Source organism: Geotrypetes seraphini, chromosome 8 (assembly GCF_902459505.1).
Source record: "Geotrypetes seraphini chromosome 8, aGeoSer1.1, whole genome shotgun sequence".
Classification (NCBI taxonomy): Eukaryota; Metazoa; Chordata; class Amphibia; order Gymnophiona; family Dermophiidae; genus Geotrypetes; species Geotrypetes seraphini.
Genome location: NC_047091.1, coordinates 64,477,102 through 64,493,697, shown reverse-complemented (window position 1 = coordinate 64,493,697; position 16,596 = coordinate 64,477,102). Strand labels below are relative to the sequence as shown.

The 16,596-nt window shown below is 43.0% G+C and overlaps 1 protein-coding gene across 4 annotated transcripts in view; it reads right to left on the bottom strand.

The window, feature by feature from the left end:
• The window catches only part of LOC117364971 (cathepsin W-like), a 96,290-nt gene that overhangs the window by 45,152 nt on the left and 34,542 nt on the right, over positions 1-16,596 (bottom strand). For all 4 annotated transcript variants that reach the window (XM_033954732.1, XM_033954731.1, XM_033954730.1 and 1 more), the window contains 5 exons: positions 8,998-9,067; positions 7,473-7,586; positions 6,872-7,026; positions 6,599-6,692; positions 6,429-6,506 (listed from right to left, as the gene is read on the bottom strand). In XM_033954732.1, the coding sequence (XP_033810623.1) occupies positions 6,429-6,506; positions 6,599-6,692; positions 6,872-7,026; positions 7,473-7,586; positions 8,998-9,058 (502 nt within the window). In that variant the 5' untranslated portion in view covers positions 9,059-9,067. The remainder of the gene's footprint in view (positions 1-6,428; positions 6,507-6,598; positions 6,693-6,871; positions 7,027-7,472; positions 7,587-8,997; positions 9,068-16,596) is intronic.

Below are 16,596 nucleotides of genomic sequence, written 5' to 3'. Positions count from 1 at the left end.
TGCTGCGCTAAAGTAGGACACAGAAGAGGGAAAGAAGATTCAGAGTGCCCAGGAGAACCTGATATAAGCAATGCTGGGCTGCCAGCAGGGCTTGTTCTGTGGGGGGGGAGGGGGAGGAGGAGGAGAAGGAAGATGCTGAACACACAGGAGGGTACTGAGGAATGAATGCTATACTAGGATGGAAGGAGTAGGAGAGGAGGGGAGTGTTGCACTAGGATGGAAAGAATGGAAGAAAAGGGATGTGCTGCACATGGATGGAAGGGAGAGAGAATGCTGTACTAGGACGGAAGGAAAGGGAATGGAATGGAATGGAGGGAAAAGGAGGGGGAATGCTGCACTAAGATAGAAGAGAAGGAAGGGAGGGAGAGGTGCAGCATTTGAAGGACGAGGGAGAGGAGAGGACTGCTGAACATGGATGAAAGGGAGGGGGGAAGAATTCATTTAAAGTGGGGGGAATTCTGTGAATGGATGAAAGTAGAGGCCAACTGAATTTCTATTTTGCTTTCGATTACGGTGCCAAAATTGACCCCAAAATTTTTTTTCTGACTGGTTTCAGTTTCTGCCAAAAGGCTACAGCCAAAATTGTGTGTTTTCAGTGGAAGCCAAAAATTTGTAGTCTTTTTTTTATCTTTCTCCCTTCCCCCTCCTCTCCAAAAAGGAGTTGACTTCCCCCTTGTCTACCTGTAGGGGTCCCCCTTGGCCCATTCTTATAATCGCTGACAGGACAGGAATTGGTGTATTTTTTCTAGCAAAAGAGATGCTTATACTCAGATACCAAGTCATTTTTCAGGAGTGGGGTGATTACTGAGGGAGAGAAAACCACAGAAAACCTCGGCTCCATCAGAAATGTCACAATCAGGTTCAGGTGAGGATTTTTTTTAGACAAATGCAAATGGAAGAAAAATTGCAGAGGAAGAGGCCGAGGATTCGTCGAACAGAATTTCCCAGCCACCTGATCCCAACAAAGGACGAAATAGTCCTCTTTTGTCTTAACTCCTGTTGAAGAAAAAGTCTTACATAAGGGACTTTCATTTATACCAACAAGAAGCTTGAAACATTTCCAGGTATGTGTAGACTTAGAGAGGGTTTTTTGCAAACTGTACCTAAAGGAATATTTTTTCAACATTTTCAAACTCTTAAGAAAGTTTCCTCCAACTTAATTGTAAGGAATACGTCTAGATCAGTAGTCTCAAATACGTGGCCCGCCCGGGGGCCACATGCAGTCCGCCATGTACTATTTTGAGGCCCTTGGTATGCTTATCATAATCACAAAAGTAAAATAAAACAGTTTCTTGATCATATGTCTCTTTAGCTATAAATTACAACAAATTACAACAGAGACGCGGCAGAGCAAATCAGGGCAGTAGAAGGCCGCGAAGCAGCAGAGTGTTGTGACCGCTGCTGGAGCCGGGAAGTTTGTCGGGACCGCGGGAAGGGGGGAGGCGGCAAGGGATTAAGGGATCCGGAAAACTTGGGACAAGTTAGAGTGCAAGGAGGATAGTGATTGTGAGTTACATCCCAGTGCCACAAGGGGACATCAGTACAGAGCTTAATTTGCAAGGATCCTTGAGACCAGATAGCTGTGTTAAGGACCAGCCCTCCTAGGATATTACCAGCTTCCCACCCCAGGACAAACAGCTTAAATATAAGAAATACAATCCTTAGTTGGGTCACTGAGCCATAGCAGATTTTTTTTTTTTTTTTTTGGGGGGGGGGGTAGAGTATCGATGTCTTATATTCTATTTAATGATGCTGAGGGGCAGGAGATAGGGAGGGGAGGGTATTTTCCCTATCTGTCCTGGTGGGCTTACAATCTATGAATACATTCATGTAAACCGTTCTGAGCTCCCTTGGGAGAACGGCATAGAAAATTGAATAAATTAATTAATTAAAAAAAAACTAATGTACCTGGGGCAATGGGGGGATTAAGTGACTTACCCAGGGTCACAAGGGGCAGCATGGAATTTGAACCCACAACCTCAGGGTGCTGAGGCTATAGTTCTAACCACTCACTCTCCCATGGGGGGAGGGAAAGGAAGAGGAGAAATGCCATTATGAATTCAATAAATCTAATTAGAAACATAGAAACATAGAAGATGACGGCAGAAAAGGGCTACAGCCCATCAAGTCTGCCCACTCTGCTTACCCACCCCTTGTCTATGCCCAATTTCCTTATCTTGACCCTCATAGGGATCCCACATGGGTATCCCATTTATTCTTAAAGTCTGGCACGCTGTCTGCCTCGATCACCTGCACTGGAAGCTTGTTCCAATGATCAACCACTCTCTCTGTGAAGAAATACTTTTTGGTGTCGCCATGAAATTTTCCGCCCCTGAGTTTGAGCGGGTGCCCTCTTGTGGCCGAGGGTCCCTTGAGAAAGAAAATATCATCTTCCACTTCGACACGTCCCGTGAGGTACTTAAATGTTTCGATCATGTCTCCCCTCTCCCTACGTTCCTCGAGAGTGTAGAGCTGCAATTTGTTCAGTCTCTCTTCGTATGAGAGACCCTTGAGCCCCGAGATCATCCTGGTGGCCATCCGCTGAACTGATTCAATTCTGCGCACATCTTTACTGTAATGTGGCCTCCAGAATTGCACACGGAGCAGGCAGGCATGGCACAACAGGGGGCCAGGGGGAGAGGGAAAGGGGGCTGCTTTGCGGGGAGGGGTGTGCTAAAAAAAAAAAAAAGACAGACAGACAGCGGCCAAGGAGAGAGAGAGAGAGAGAGAGAGAGAAAGAAAGACAGACACACACATCTATTCTAGCACCCGTTAATGTAACGGGCTTAAAGACTAGTTTCTTTAATAAGACATTAACTATTTTTTCTGAGGCCCTCCAAGTACCTACAAAATCCAAAATGTGGCCCTGCGAAGGGTTTGAGTTTGAAACCACTGGTCTAGATGGACCCCGCCGGTCCTTATGTGTGCTGCCTTGGACACATTTAAGTAATTGGCTCTTAGAGATGTCGAAGCATTGAAATGAAAGAACTTGAAATTTAAATCTCTTTCCTCCCTGCCTCTCCCTCCCCACCCTCACACACACGCACACACACAAATGCACAAAGTGCCGGGTTTTGAAAAGTCATCCGGGATCATACATGCCTCTTTGGAGAGGAGACAGGTTGGGGATCTGGACTGTGGTCTGGGTCACCGCTTCTGTCAGACTTGGGAACGTTTCTGGATGGACCTTACTCCCCATGCTCGAAGTAGATTACTTAATTTGTGAAGATGACCATAGGCTACCTGCGATGTTACTGGACTCTATTCCTATACATGCGAGGGGGGGGAGGGGGGGAATGGTTTGTGCACATGTGAGAGAATTTGGTATACCCATCTGTATAATTTTTCTTGCACTTTGTTGAAAAATTTAATAAAAATATTTAAACATGAAAAGTCATCCGGACCCCCGGACATGTCCTCAAAACCCTACTCCAGGCACTCGGACAGTCCTCTAAAAGGAGGACATGTCCAAGTTTTCCTGGACATCTGTTAACCCTAGCCTTGACTATACCCCTAGAATGCCAGGGATTTTAAAATAGGCCCAAGGGGGGCTCCTTCATTTGGGCAAGGGGAAAGGCAACTCCTGTTCAGAGGGCAGGAGGAGGAAGGGAGATAAAAAGGACAAAGTACAAATTTTTAGCTCCCACTGAAAACAAATGGTCAGTTTTGGCCGAAACTATGGCCATAGCCTTTTGGCTAAAACTGAAACCAGGTAGAAAAAGGCTTTGGGAGCCAGTTTTGGCACCATAACTTAAACCCAAAGTTCGGTCGGCCTCTAGTCAGCCTGTTCTCTTTCCCCTCTGTAGGGTTCAACAAAAAAGTCCAGCAAAGTTCAAACAGTTCTGTATACATAAACCAAAAATATTCAGGAAATTGTCCTTTATCTTAAATTCACTTGGGGCACACAAAAAGAACCCAAAACAAATACTGTGTTGTTAGGGTCAGACCTTGTCCCAGTCTACCTGCCTGCCTGCCACCACTTGCATAGCTCTACTTGCAGCTACATCTACCCACTGGCAGGAAAATACTGTCACTTAAATTTATTCAAAAGATACTCAAAAATAGGTAGCCAGTGGGACTGGATCACAAGAGGAATACCTTCCTGTTGTTCCTATTGGAGGGGCTGGAGGACCTCTCTTTAATGCTCAGGTGTTTTCTCTTTTTTAACTGTTCCCTCAGACTTTAATCCTGTGATTAATAGATCAAGCCTGTTTTGCAACTTCCTACTGGGTCTGGACTTGATTCTTGATATTTGGTCATCACTTTTATCTTATATTTCTGGATTCCTTTACATGAGGGAATGTAGACACCCTCTCAGACATCCATATTGCATGGACATCCAAATCACAATTATATAAGCCAGTGTGCTGGGCATGGAAGGAGCATGGAGACAGGGACACAGTGGAGTGATGCTGGATAGGATGGATAAGGGATGCAGAGGACGGATGGATGGTGAATATAGCAAATACATGTCAAAAGGACAGAGAACATGGAAAGAGTTAGGAAAAAACAGAAAATCAGAAGAGAGACCCTGGGAACAAAGCAATAACAACAAAGGTAGAAAAATGTATTTTTGTGAATTTATTAATTGTAATATGTCAACTTTGGGAAATGCCCAATATCAACAACTGGGTAAATGAGTAAACTAAATATTGTTCCAAAGTGAGTATAACAAAACAACAGCAAAAAAAGGAACAATAATGAAAGTTATTAATATCTTTCAAGAGCGGCGCTCAGACTCCAAGAATGGAACTTGAAAGTTCAGCGTGGGGACCTAACCCCTACAGAAGCTTTCAGTGAATCTATCATTGCACCGTCTAATTTGAAAGGTTATAAAATAACTTCATGAAGTGGTAGATAATTTTTACTCTCAAAAAAGTGCATAAATGTCCAGTGCTTAACAAATGCAAAATTCAAACTATTTAGCTTGAATGCTTAAACAGCGATGGTCCAGCGGGGTTCTGACGCATTTCGCCAAACCGGCTTCTTCAGAGAACCCGCTGTGCTGTAAGCCTCAAATATTAATTCTTCCTCTTTTTGGCTGTATGATATTCTTTTTAACTGATAGGTTGTCATTTAATTTTTTAAAATATTAGCATTCTTTATGGTTATGAATTATGCTTGATATTAATATGTCTGTCTATGATTGTAGACTCCTGAGGCAGACCCTTTTGGGCCAAAACATGTGCATATCGAGTTGTTGGATGTTTTATTGAAGAAATAAAGTGAGCTCACCAATCTTCTTTGAACCTGTTCACTCCTTTGCCTTTGCATTTTATGATTGTGGATTTGACTCTCCTGTGCTATATTATCAATTTCTGATAGTTTACATTTCAGCTTCAATTTGTATTATTATGACAGGATTTCTGGAATGCATTTTTTTGTGGAGTCTATTTACTGGAACTCTGAAGGACTTTCTCCTTCTCACTTCCCCCTCTCCCCATTCCACTACCTTGAGAGAGATGGTGTTATAGGGTGAGGCCTATCTTATTTTTTTCTGCCTGGGACCCATTCAATCCTTGCTACGCCACTGGTCGAGAGAGGTTATGTACAGGGAGAGAGAGCGACAGACAGATCTGCTAAGGAAGAAGAATCTCCGAAGAAAGTCAGATGAGAAAGAGTAAAACGTTCTGATCATCTCTGAGAGAACAGTTTAGAAAATTGAATGAATAAATAAATAAAAAGAGTGTGGCCTGGCTTAAAATGGAAAATTAAATTCTTAATAAACATAAACATTCCAAGATGATGTGAAGAAGGTGGGAACAAGGTAGTGGCAGGGCTCTGGATGAGAACTGGGTGATGGGAAGAAGTAAGGAAAAAACTGCAGGAATGGTGTACAAGATACCAAGCCTTTAATCAATGAACATCAATATGAAAAACAGTTTGTATCCAACATATGGTCCAAGGAGTAGATAAATCAGGACCCGACACAGTCCATGTTTCAAAGAAACACTCCTTCCTCAGGGATCCTAGAGAGTATCACATACTAAGGTACCATATGGATAACAAGTGGAAATAGTGGTTGGGTGAGTGACTAAGCAAGCAGAGTGTGCTCTTTCGATGTGCAAGATCAATGCGAAAGAAGTAAGGAAAGCAACAGCCCACCAAGACAGACAGGGAAAATGCTTGAGTACCTGAATAAATTAATGGATATCGTTCTGAGCTTCCTTGTGAGAACGGTATAGAAAATTGAATAAATAAATAAAAATCAATCAATCAATAAATCACAAGAATGAGGAACTAGAATGATGTGAGCTCAGTGGGGAATTTTGTAGCATACAGAAAATCCTTGAAGAGTGCCAGATTGAAAACAGTAAAAAAAATTAAAAAAAAGAGAGAGAGAGATAACCCCCTATAAAAAGTTTCATTAAACTTCACATCATTTCATATGATTTCCCAGTGAAATGTATTTGCTGCTTGGAACGTACTTCGATTGAGGACGGTGAGAAAGGCATCCCAGGTGTATCCTCCACTGCAGTCTGCACACTTGCTGCAGTCTATCAGTTCTGCAATATAAGCATCAGTAATCCCGTTAACCCCAGAGCATTTGCAAAGAACCTATGAGTGGGGCCTCTTCTTATTTACACAGTACATGTACCTTGCACAGACACATTCTTCGGGTGTCCTATGATGCCCCAAAGTGACTCGATATTAGCAGCTGCTGCAAATGCCCAGCAGGATCCACATTGACCCTAAATGGAACAAGAATCTATATGAATATTTCATCATTCAAAATTATGCCTTGGACTAGGATGAGAAGTAGAAGGCTCTCCATATAGTCCACTAAATGCACTGTCAGCAACAAATGCTGGATCTAGAATGAGTATGCCCACCCTACTGGGGAAAGAAGGGCCTGTAGGTTCTCCCCTACCTGGTTCTTTACTTGCGAGACCACCCCTCTCTTTCTCCAGTCACAGAATGCTTGGTGTTGGTGAAGACTGGCCCAATGATCCCAGTTGGCTTTCCTGGTACTAGGCAGAGCTTGGATAGGCCCTGGATTCAGATGAAATTTGCTAAACTCCTTATCTAAATATGAGATGAGGGATGTCATGAGTATCCCCAGTTAACTCTCCAATGGAGTTAAAACATGAATCAGAGACTTTGTTTGCTTGGCTTTGTTGGGTTTTTTTTAGGATTTATAAAGAAATTCATCAAAGCAGTATACAGCAAGAATAAACTCTGATCACTCTTTGTACTGTTTTATTACCTTGAAATCCTCAGCAGTGAGTACTGTCAGCCTAGCTGTCGCTACCATTCAGCATTTTAGTTGGCATTACTTATGTCAGCGAGGCTTATACCATCCTCCAGTACTGGATTTTTGTGAATTAAATCTATAATCTTTGATTACCTGTCATCTTCTTTTCATGCAATCCCGAGTGTTCTCTCTCTAGTAGTTATTAATGTCACCTTCATATCACTTATGAACAAAGTGAACAGAACTAGATCAGGACAGATCATTTCAGAAATTCTACCTGTGAGGTCACTGAACTTTGTCACTCCATATTTGGCCGTCCCCAGTTCGTGAGCTTGCAGTCTTCTGGCCTCCTCCATGTTATCTGTGAAGATCTGGAAGCGCCAGGCCAGTTCTGGGAAGGGAAGAACCTGTTATCAGGCACTATGCATAGGACAGAATATGACATGTATAGGTGCCCTGGGAGGGGGACAGCATTTAAAGTGAGTAGAGCAGCATTTCTGGGTCAATATTCAGCTACCGCAGTTAATGTTTTTAAATGCCAAATCATGAATATTCAAACTTCAGTCAGGACTAAATATTTGGGCAGCACAGAAAGTGCCACATCTATACAGATAGTGGCAATTTCAACTTGCTATCCCAATAGCTAACTGAATAAAAGTAGGAAAGCAATTTTTCTGACCTAACTTTATCCAAGTAATTATCTGGATAGTGTTTTATTTGCCAATAAAAATATTTTATCTTCCCGACTCTGGCCTTGCTCCAGCCACACACTGCTCCGGCACAATCAAGGCAGTCTGAAAAGATATTTGGCTCCCTATTCGCACAGTGCCACTGAATATTCATGGCCAGGGCTGGTTAAGGCATTTCTCTAAATAGCAGTCACCATTATCTGGTTATGGGACTTGTTTTCAAAGCTTTTAAACACAAAGTACCATATGTTTTTGTGGTAATTTATGTGCCTAAGTGCTATGAAAATAAGCCTCTAAACGTCTTTTAATTTTGATTCAGCCATTTCTCTGTTCATTTGGTGTACTGGTTTATGTATGAGGACAGGTGTGTTAATCAATGAGTAGATGTTTTCAAGATTTTGTTGGCTGGTGAGCAAACAGCAGGGTGGACTGTTATTTGATAAGTTGATGAATAGCTGGAAGACTTGGTCAGGTGGTAGATGAATGGATAGATTGGGCCAGTGGTGACTAGATGAACTGATGAAGAGATGAGTTTGCAGTTGGAAGCATTGATCATGATTAAAGGCCTCAACCCATCTCAGAAAATCAGCCCCTCCAAACCTCTAAAGAGCAAAGGAGACTCGAGAATCTGAATTACTTGTAAAAGCTGAAGACAAGAAATATATCAGCAGAGTGAGTGGGTCATCTGGAGAGTCAGTGGAAGGGAAGGCGTTGATTCAGTCAAGGAGTGAATAAGTGGGTTAGTGAATGGATCAGCTTGCAAAGTTGATAGGTGGGCGAGTGATTAAACTATCAGATCTCTCAAGGGTAAGTCATGAGTTGGACAGAGAGAGAAACAATGGTTGTATAGATGGGGGCATATGTGAATAGGTAAGTTAGTGGAAGGTGAGAATTGAGTTTTATGGGTCAGCTTGAGAGCCTGTGAATGGATGAGATGAACAGTTAGCATACAAAGTTAATAAGTAGATGAGCGAGTGAATGGGGTTTGGTGGATGGCTGAGTTGGTGGATTAGCCAGTAAAATCTTGGGTTGGTGAGTTGACAGATGCGATGATGCATTCGTGGTTCAGTTTGAAAGCTGGTGGACATGTCAGCAGATCATTTTGCCACTCACCTTCTTTGTCCTGATAGCTTTTGTTGAACTTCACCATGAAATCCTTGAACATTTCCTCCATCACTTGTGCCTAGCAAAAATGAAACAAGATGAAAGGAGGTAATTATTAAAGGGGAAGCATCCTTATAACTAACACAAGAGGTTCCCCTTTATTATAAGAACAGAACTGTCCCACTTTCACTTGGCTGGAGCATTTTGAGAAGGTCACATCATTGATGGCAAAGATCTGTTACCTGTTGTATATAGCAGTCATAAGTTGGAATTATCCACCCCAAACTCTTCAACTCCTCCCAACCCTTCAAGGTCTGCCTAAACCTCTGTATTCTATAAAATTCCTCACTAAATGGGGCTCAATGGCCTTAGGGTGAGATGTGTGTGAAGCCTGGCCGTTCTTTTTATTTCTAATTCTGTTTTGTTTTGTTTTATTTCTATATAGGTAGGGTTACCATATGGCTCCAGATTGAGATATCCGGGTTTTACTTCTACTGAAAGCAATGGAAGTAAGGAGGACAGATAGAGACATCTGGGCTTTACTTCTATTGAAACCAATAGAAGCAAAACTTGGATGTCTCAATCTGTTCTCCTTTTTCTGGAGCCATATGGTAACCCTATATATAGGGGTAAACACAAAAGCGTCAAATGTGTAAGTCCACTGTGACTCTGACAACACTGTTGTTGAGACAGATGTAAAGTAAGCCCAGAGCTGATCATACCACTCCCGAATGAAGATTCAGGTATTTTGCTAACTGCTGGTGTATGAGTGTAAGAGGAATTTCTCCAAGGGGGGAGGGGAGCAAATAATGTTTGCATTATCTATCAGTGTGCTTTATTTATATTTATTCCAATATCTTTATTAATAGCTTTCAACAATTTAAAACCTTTACAAACAAACAGTGGCACCAGAGGTGCAAGAGTCCAAAACACATCTATAACACTGGTCAACCCAAAAAAAGTTTTTCTTTGCCTCTGAGAACTTAAGAAGTGTTCTTAGTTAATTTAATGATGCCGATTTCAGATCTGTAATTGAAATTCAGCTAGCATGTCAGGTTTCTGAGATACACGTTACTGATTTTTTAGACAGTTTGACATATCAGCACAATATTGTGAGAATGAACTTTATCCCACCAAACTTGTGTTAAGGAGTTTACTCTGAAAACAAACAGGAAGACAATAAGGAGACATGTTAACAGCATACATTTACACCTCTCTTAACTTACACAAAAGTGATGTCAGCATGTTCAGAAAAGTTTGAGATACTTGCTTTTATGCTTTAACTGTACATTTGTCTCTCTTTGATAGAACCAATATACTGAGATTGAACTTTCCTTAATATCTGCTTTCCATTAGAGAATGACACGGGGAAAAAATCTGTCCCCGTCACTGCACCGTCCCCGGCCCACCATCCTCTGCACCGCCCCGTCACCGCCGTTCCCTTCACCGCCCCGTCACCGTCATCCCTTTCATCGCCCCATCACCGCCACTGCCATCCCATTCTCCGCCCCGTCACCGTCCCCATCTAGCACCCATCTTCTTCCCTCCGCTCCCCCATAGTCTGGCATCTGTCTTCTTCCCTTCCAGCGTCTTGTCCCCACTCTGCCTTCCACATTTCCTTTCAGGGTCTGTTCCTCTCTACCCTCTTTCAATGTCTGTTCTATTCCTTTCCACCACCACCCTTCCCTCCCTCCTTTACCATCTGTTCCTTTCTACCAAACTTCTTTCATATCTTCTATCAGTCCCCCCACCATCACTAGCAGTCTCTCTTCTCCCTTACCATGAGCAAATAGAACTTCTGAAAATTGTATTGCTGAGGCATTATTTCTAGTACGCCTTTTTTTCCAGATGGATAATGACATCAATTTTATAATTCTTACTGTCTGCTCTGATTTCATTCACAATTTGGTTTGTGTTTTGTACCTGAGGATTCCATGAGGCATTTAACCTTTTCCTGTCTCTTCTGTGATTTCAAGTTGATTCCTTCAATAATGGAGTCTCAAGGCAGTAGCAGTTTTCTATTTTGGGCTCTTTTGACATTGTTTAAGGGATTTCTTGTATATTTGGTGCTTGTCTTCTTTGATGAGGTCACTTCAGAATCTATTTCCAAGGAAGAGAAACTTTTTCCCTTTCACCCCCTCCTTCCTTGTGTGAGCCGGAACACGCGGTCCCCGCAAGCAAGTAATTTTATATCATTTTCATTCTATTCATTCATAGAAATTAAAGTCTAGATAATGCCAGTCACATAACAAAACATGATTTTACAAAAATAATTCCCTGCACAGTCAAGCCTGCAAGGATTACTAGATGTCTTTCAGCAGCTCCCCTCCCTCCCTCCCCCTTACCTTTGTGGCCAAGTCAAAATGATCTACCAACAATAAAATTTTAAAAACACAAAGCACGCTGTACGCAGAGAAAATGTTAATTATCATTTATATTCCGCGGGTTTTCAAAGAGGTCAAGGCAGATGACTTTATGAAATGTCACCTCAGTAACAACTATACAAAAATAGACAAATATTCCCCCTCCCTTTTTACTAAACTGCGATAGCGGTTTTTAGCGCAGGGAGCTGCGCTGAATGCCCCATGCTGCTCTCGACGCTCATAGGCTCCCTGCGCTAAAAACCGCTATTGCGTTTTAGTAAAAGGGGGCCATAGTGCAAAATATAGACAGCAGATATAAATTCTCAAAACGGACACATTTTGATCACTAAGTTGAAAATAAAATCATTTTTCCTACCTTTTTGTCTGGTGATTTCATGAGTCTCTGGTCCTTCTTCTGATCCTTCTTCTTTCTTCTCCTGCCCCCCCCCCCTCTTTCTTTCTCTCTCCCCCTTGCTCCCCTCTTTATTTCTGCCTTTCTTTCTCTCTCCCCCTGGCCCCCCTCTTTATTTCTGCCTTTCTTTCTCTCTCCCCCTGGCCTCCCTCTTTATTTCTCTCTCTCCCTTGACCCCCTCTTTATTTCTGCCTTTCTTTCTCTCTCCCCCTGGCCCCCTCTTTATTTCTGCTTTTCTTTCTCGCTTACCTTGGCCTCCCTCTTTCTTTCTCTCTCCCCTTGGTACCCCTCTTTCTTTCTGCCTTTCTTTTTCTCTCCCCCCGACCCCTCTTTATTTCTGCCTTTCTTTCTCTCTCCCCCTGGCCCCCCTCTTTATTTTTTCCTTTCTTTCTCTCTTCCCCTAGCCCCGTGCCATCGTGCCAATTTCTCCACTTTCACGATTCTTTCCTTACCCTCACCCCCAAGCCAGCAGCCGATTTCTCCCTGCTCCTTCCCCGATGTCCTGATGTCCTGAACTTCATCGGGCAGCAGCAGCATTCACAATTCACTGCTGTTGCCCGCTTCAGGCCTTCCTCTCTGTCGGGTCCTGTCTTCATGAAAACAGGAAGTAGGCAGGACCCAGCAGAGAACAAGGCCTGAAGCCGGCAACAGCAGCGAATTGTAAACGCTGCTGCTGCCCGAAGAAGGTAATGGAGCACCGAGGCAGACCGCTTCTCCCCCCCTCCCAGCCGAACCCCCGCTGACCCTCCTATCTCCCCCCTCCCCCCCATGAACCTTTCCAACCCTCCCAGCGAGAGCAGCAAACCTCCTTCGCGGCTTTCTCCTCCCTCTGCCGCGTCACTGATGATGTCATCAGTGATGCGGCAGAGGGAGGAGAAAGCCGACGCTACTGGAGGGAGGTTTGCTGCTTTCGCTGGGAGGGTCGGAAAGGTTCACTTGGGGGGGAGAGATAGGAGGGTCAGCGGGGGTTCGGCTGGGAGGGGGGAGAAGCGGTCTGCCTCGGTGCTCCAAGGCCTGGCGCCATTACTTTTTTCGCCCCCTCCCCGCCCCCACCTTGGTACGCTACTGCTCTCCAGCTCTCCTTAGTTTGCCGGTTTTCTTTTTCGGCGACCGGCACGCTTTCAAAGAGCCGCGCAAGCGTGGCTGCTCAAAGTTCAATCTTCTGCTCTACTGCAACTTCCTGTTTCCGGTTGGGTCAAAGCAGAAGATTGAATACTAAGCAGCTGCGTGTGCACGGCTCTTTTGAAAGCGATCCGGTCGCCGAAAAAGAAAGCCAGCAAACTAAGGTGAGGTGGAGAGAGGAAGCTGGTTAAACGATCGAGCCGGCGTGCGGGTGAGCGGGTGGGGGCTGCGGGGACCGCACGATCCTTTATGCCTCACTGCGGTGACAAGACCATTCACCACTCCACGGGGCGGTGATGGCCTTGTCCCCATCCCCGCAGAGGCTGCTAATTTTCATTCCCCGTTTTTGGCGGGTTACCCACGGCTAAACGCAGTAGCCGCGGGTAAACCGCCACCGTGTCATTCTCTACTTTCCATCACCTTGATATCTTGATGAAATCTTTCCCCATGCTCATTGCTGACATCACCAAGATTGGGTGGGAAGAAGTCGAGGTGAGAATATAAGAAGTGCATTTTAAGTGACATTCTGGCACCCATTAGCTGATATGCTGTCAGCATGTTCTCCACAAGCTCAGCATAATTCTCTGATCTGTGATTACCAAGAAAATTCTGAACAACCAGCACAAATGCTTCCTATGCTGCTGATTCAGCTGGGTTCAGCTTCTGTTTGAACACATCATCAAGGATCAGTTCACCAATTTTGGGTCCAACAAAAACACCTTCTTTGATTTTGGCTTCACTTTTCTCGAAACCAAACGTACTTCTTAGATGCTGAAACACATCACCATTTCTGTCCATCACCTTGACAAAATTTTTCAGCAGACCCAGTTTTATGTGAAGTGCTGGAAGATAAATTTTCTCACGATATACTAACGGCAGGTGCTTCACATTGTATCTGCCAGGTATGGATTCATCTTGGTTTGGCCATTGTTTCTGCCTGTAGTGGTTGGCATCATCACGCTCAAAGACACAAGAAGCACATGTTGCAGACCCAGAAGGAGTGACACAACTTTGAGGTCAACACAGAGGTTCCACTGGTGATCTGCATAGTGTGCGAGTTTTTAAAATGTCTCCATCAACTCGTATGTTGTATGAGCAACAGAAACAGGTGACTTCTGGTTTCCATTGTATAAAAGTACCGCATTAAGGCTTGCTTTGCTTGAATCAATGAATAGTCTCCATTCGTCTGAAACATGTTCATATCCCAGTTCACGCATGAGACCATTAATATCAGTACAGAAACAAATGTTTCATTCCATTTGGTAAAAGGAAGCTAGGATGGTGTGACGATCACTGAAAAAAGATATTTTGGTGTCCTGCCTTAAAAGATTCCATTGCTTTAGCCTTAAACCCAACAATTCTGCTTTCTACTTTGACAGTGACAAGTCTCTAACCAGATCATTAAGATCTTCTTGCGTTAGTAGGTGAGGTTGTTTTTCATCCAGTTTAGATTCATACAACTCCTCCACAGCAGCAGAGGCACATTCTTCATCTGAACTTATGGCACATTGTGCTGCAGATGTGGAAGGAGGAATTGGAACTGAATTCTCTGAGTCTTGAGGAATGGGTTTAATTGCTGACAGGCAATCAGGATGCATAATTTTTTATTTATTCCTCTTTGTGAATCCAGCAATTTTTGTCATGCAAAAATAACAGTCTGAGTGATGATTTGTTGGTTCACACCACACCATTGGCATCTTCTTCTGTTTCCCATTCAGCCACTGTGTTAATCTGGAATAGAAGACAGTGCAGCACACATGAGGTGCCCACGCTTTATCTTGGCCGCCAACTTTACAGCCAGAATAATGCTTGTATGCATTTTGAAGTCTGCTGGACAGATTCTTTCGCTGATCTTGTGCCTTAAATTGTCTGCAGACATAACAAAAATTATCAGGATAAGAACATAAGATTTGCTGCTGCTGGTTAACACAACTTCGTCTGTTCATAATAATTATAATATCTTAGACAAAAATAAACACAATATGAAAATTTACAGGTAGACAAAGCAGCACAATCACTTTTCAAATTACTTACAAATTACTGGTATATGTAATCGATGAGCTGAGCTAAAATGCAATATTTTGATACAGAAACAGTACAATACTGATGCTTCACGGTAGTGTTATTGACGAAAATGATATAAACACAAACTGATACATAACTGAAAAACAGGATGTGATAGATGAAAACTGTTTTCAGATTTAGAGTCAGTCTGTTCTTTTGTTAAGGTACAGGTGACAGAACGCCAGTAGCAAAATGCTTGTTGACCAGTGTAATCATTCCACAAATGCACCCAATTTAGACCAATAATTACCTCTTCAAGGGCAGGAGTACTCAGACTTTCTATCACCTTTTTTTTCTTTTCATCTTCTTGACACTGCTATTTTTGTACCATCTTAAAGCTAAAGTTATCCAGTTGTGATAGAGGTGGGCAGCGTGCTCCGGAGAAGGACTGCACAGACAGACAGACCACACACTGAGCATTCAAGAAAAACTCTTTAATTAAACAATAGTACAGAGCCTGTTTCTTCACAAGCTCCTATAAGTTTGTGTTCTTCAAATAAACCAAGTAGGCTTTTCCCTAGTCTTTTCCCAAACACGAGTCCCTTTCTCTGCAGGGCTTGACACATCCCAAACAGACTTTATTTTAGGTGCAGGAAACAGCTAGGCAGCATTTGGTCCCAGGTCTTAGCAGGCACTAGAAAAAAGACAGGTTTTTTAAATGCAGTAGAGTCCCACCTCCTACAAACTCTGTCAGTGCCAAGCCCTTCCAACCAGCTTCTCCAGCTCCTAGGTTCCCTCTAGCACACCTCTCCTCCAGGGTCTGGCTTGGCATTTTAAGTTCCTCTGAGCAACTTCCTGGTTTCCTATTTTTCTCCCCTCCCCCCTTCCTGAGGAAAACTCTTTCTCACTGCTGCTGTGGTTGTGGGACAATTTATGCTTAACCACGAAAATGGACTAAGTCCTCTTAATCAAATCCAAATAAACAAACAAACAAAATAGAGGACTAATAATAACAAGAATTCTTGCTATTCTATAGCAAGGGATGTTTAAAAAGGGCATGTGTGGCGTTTAAATTTCGCCAGCGCCATTTTTTGATATGTGTCAACCGAAACAAAGTTGCACAGTGAGTACTTCCTGCATAAATTTTTAGAGAGAGTTTTCTTGCATTATTGTATCACATATATACTGATTACACTGCACAACAAAGTTTTTGCTTCCTGAACACTGCTGGGTGTTTCTTATAGAATTTTGGGTGCTGATCATGAATATTACATCAAAAATTACCCATCACGTACCATTTCAGAGAAATCTTCAATTTTGTCGTGATTTTTTCTTATATTTGGATGCAAACAATTTTTTCTCCCATAAGTGTCTTATCAACAACGGTTTGTGCCGCCTGGGTATGTCCATGCATAAAATCTAGCCAGGTTGGAAGCTGTTTTATGGAAGATGACATCCTGGGCATGTCTGGGCAGGTCTGAACGAGCTTGCGCTGTCTCACCATGCTATAATGGTGGCTTCCATACACCGATCCTGCTCATTTGGTTAATATAGATAGTCCGTGTGTGTATATAGTATCAGTATAGTAAAGTATAGTAGTATAGTGGCTGTAGCAATATAACAGTAAGTAAGCTTGATGCTATAGATGTTTTGGTGTCGGGCAATATGTCTCGTCGGTGTCGTAACAGCCGCGACACATTCTGCTAT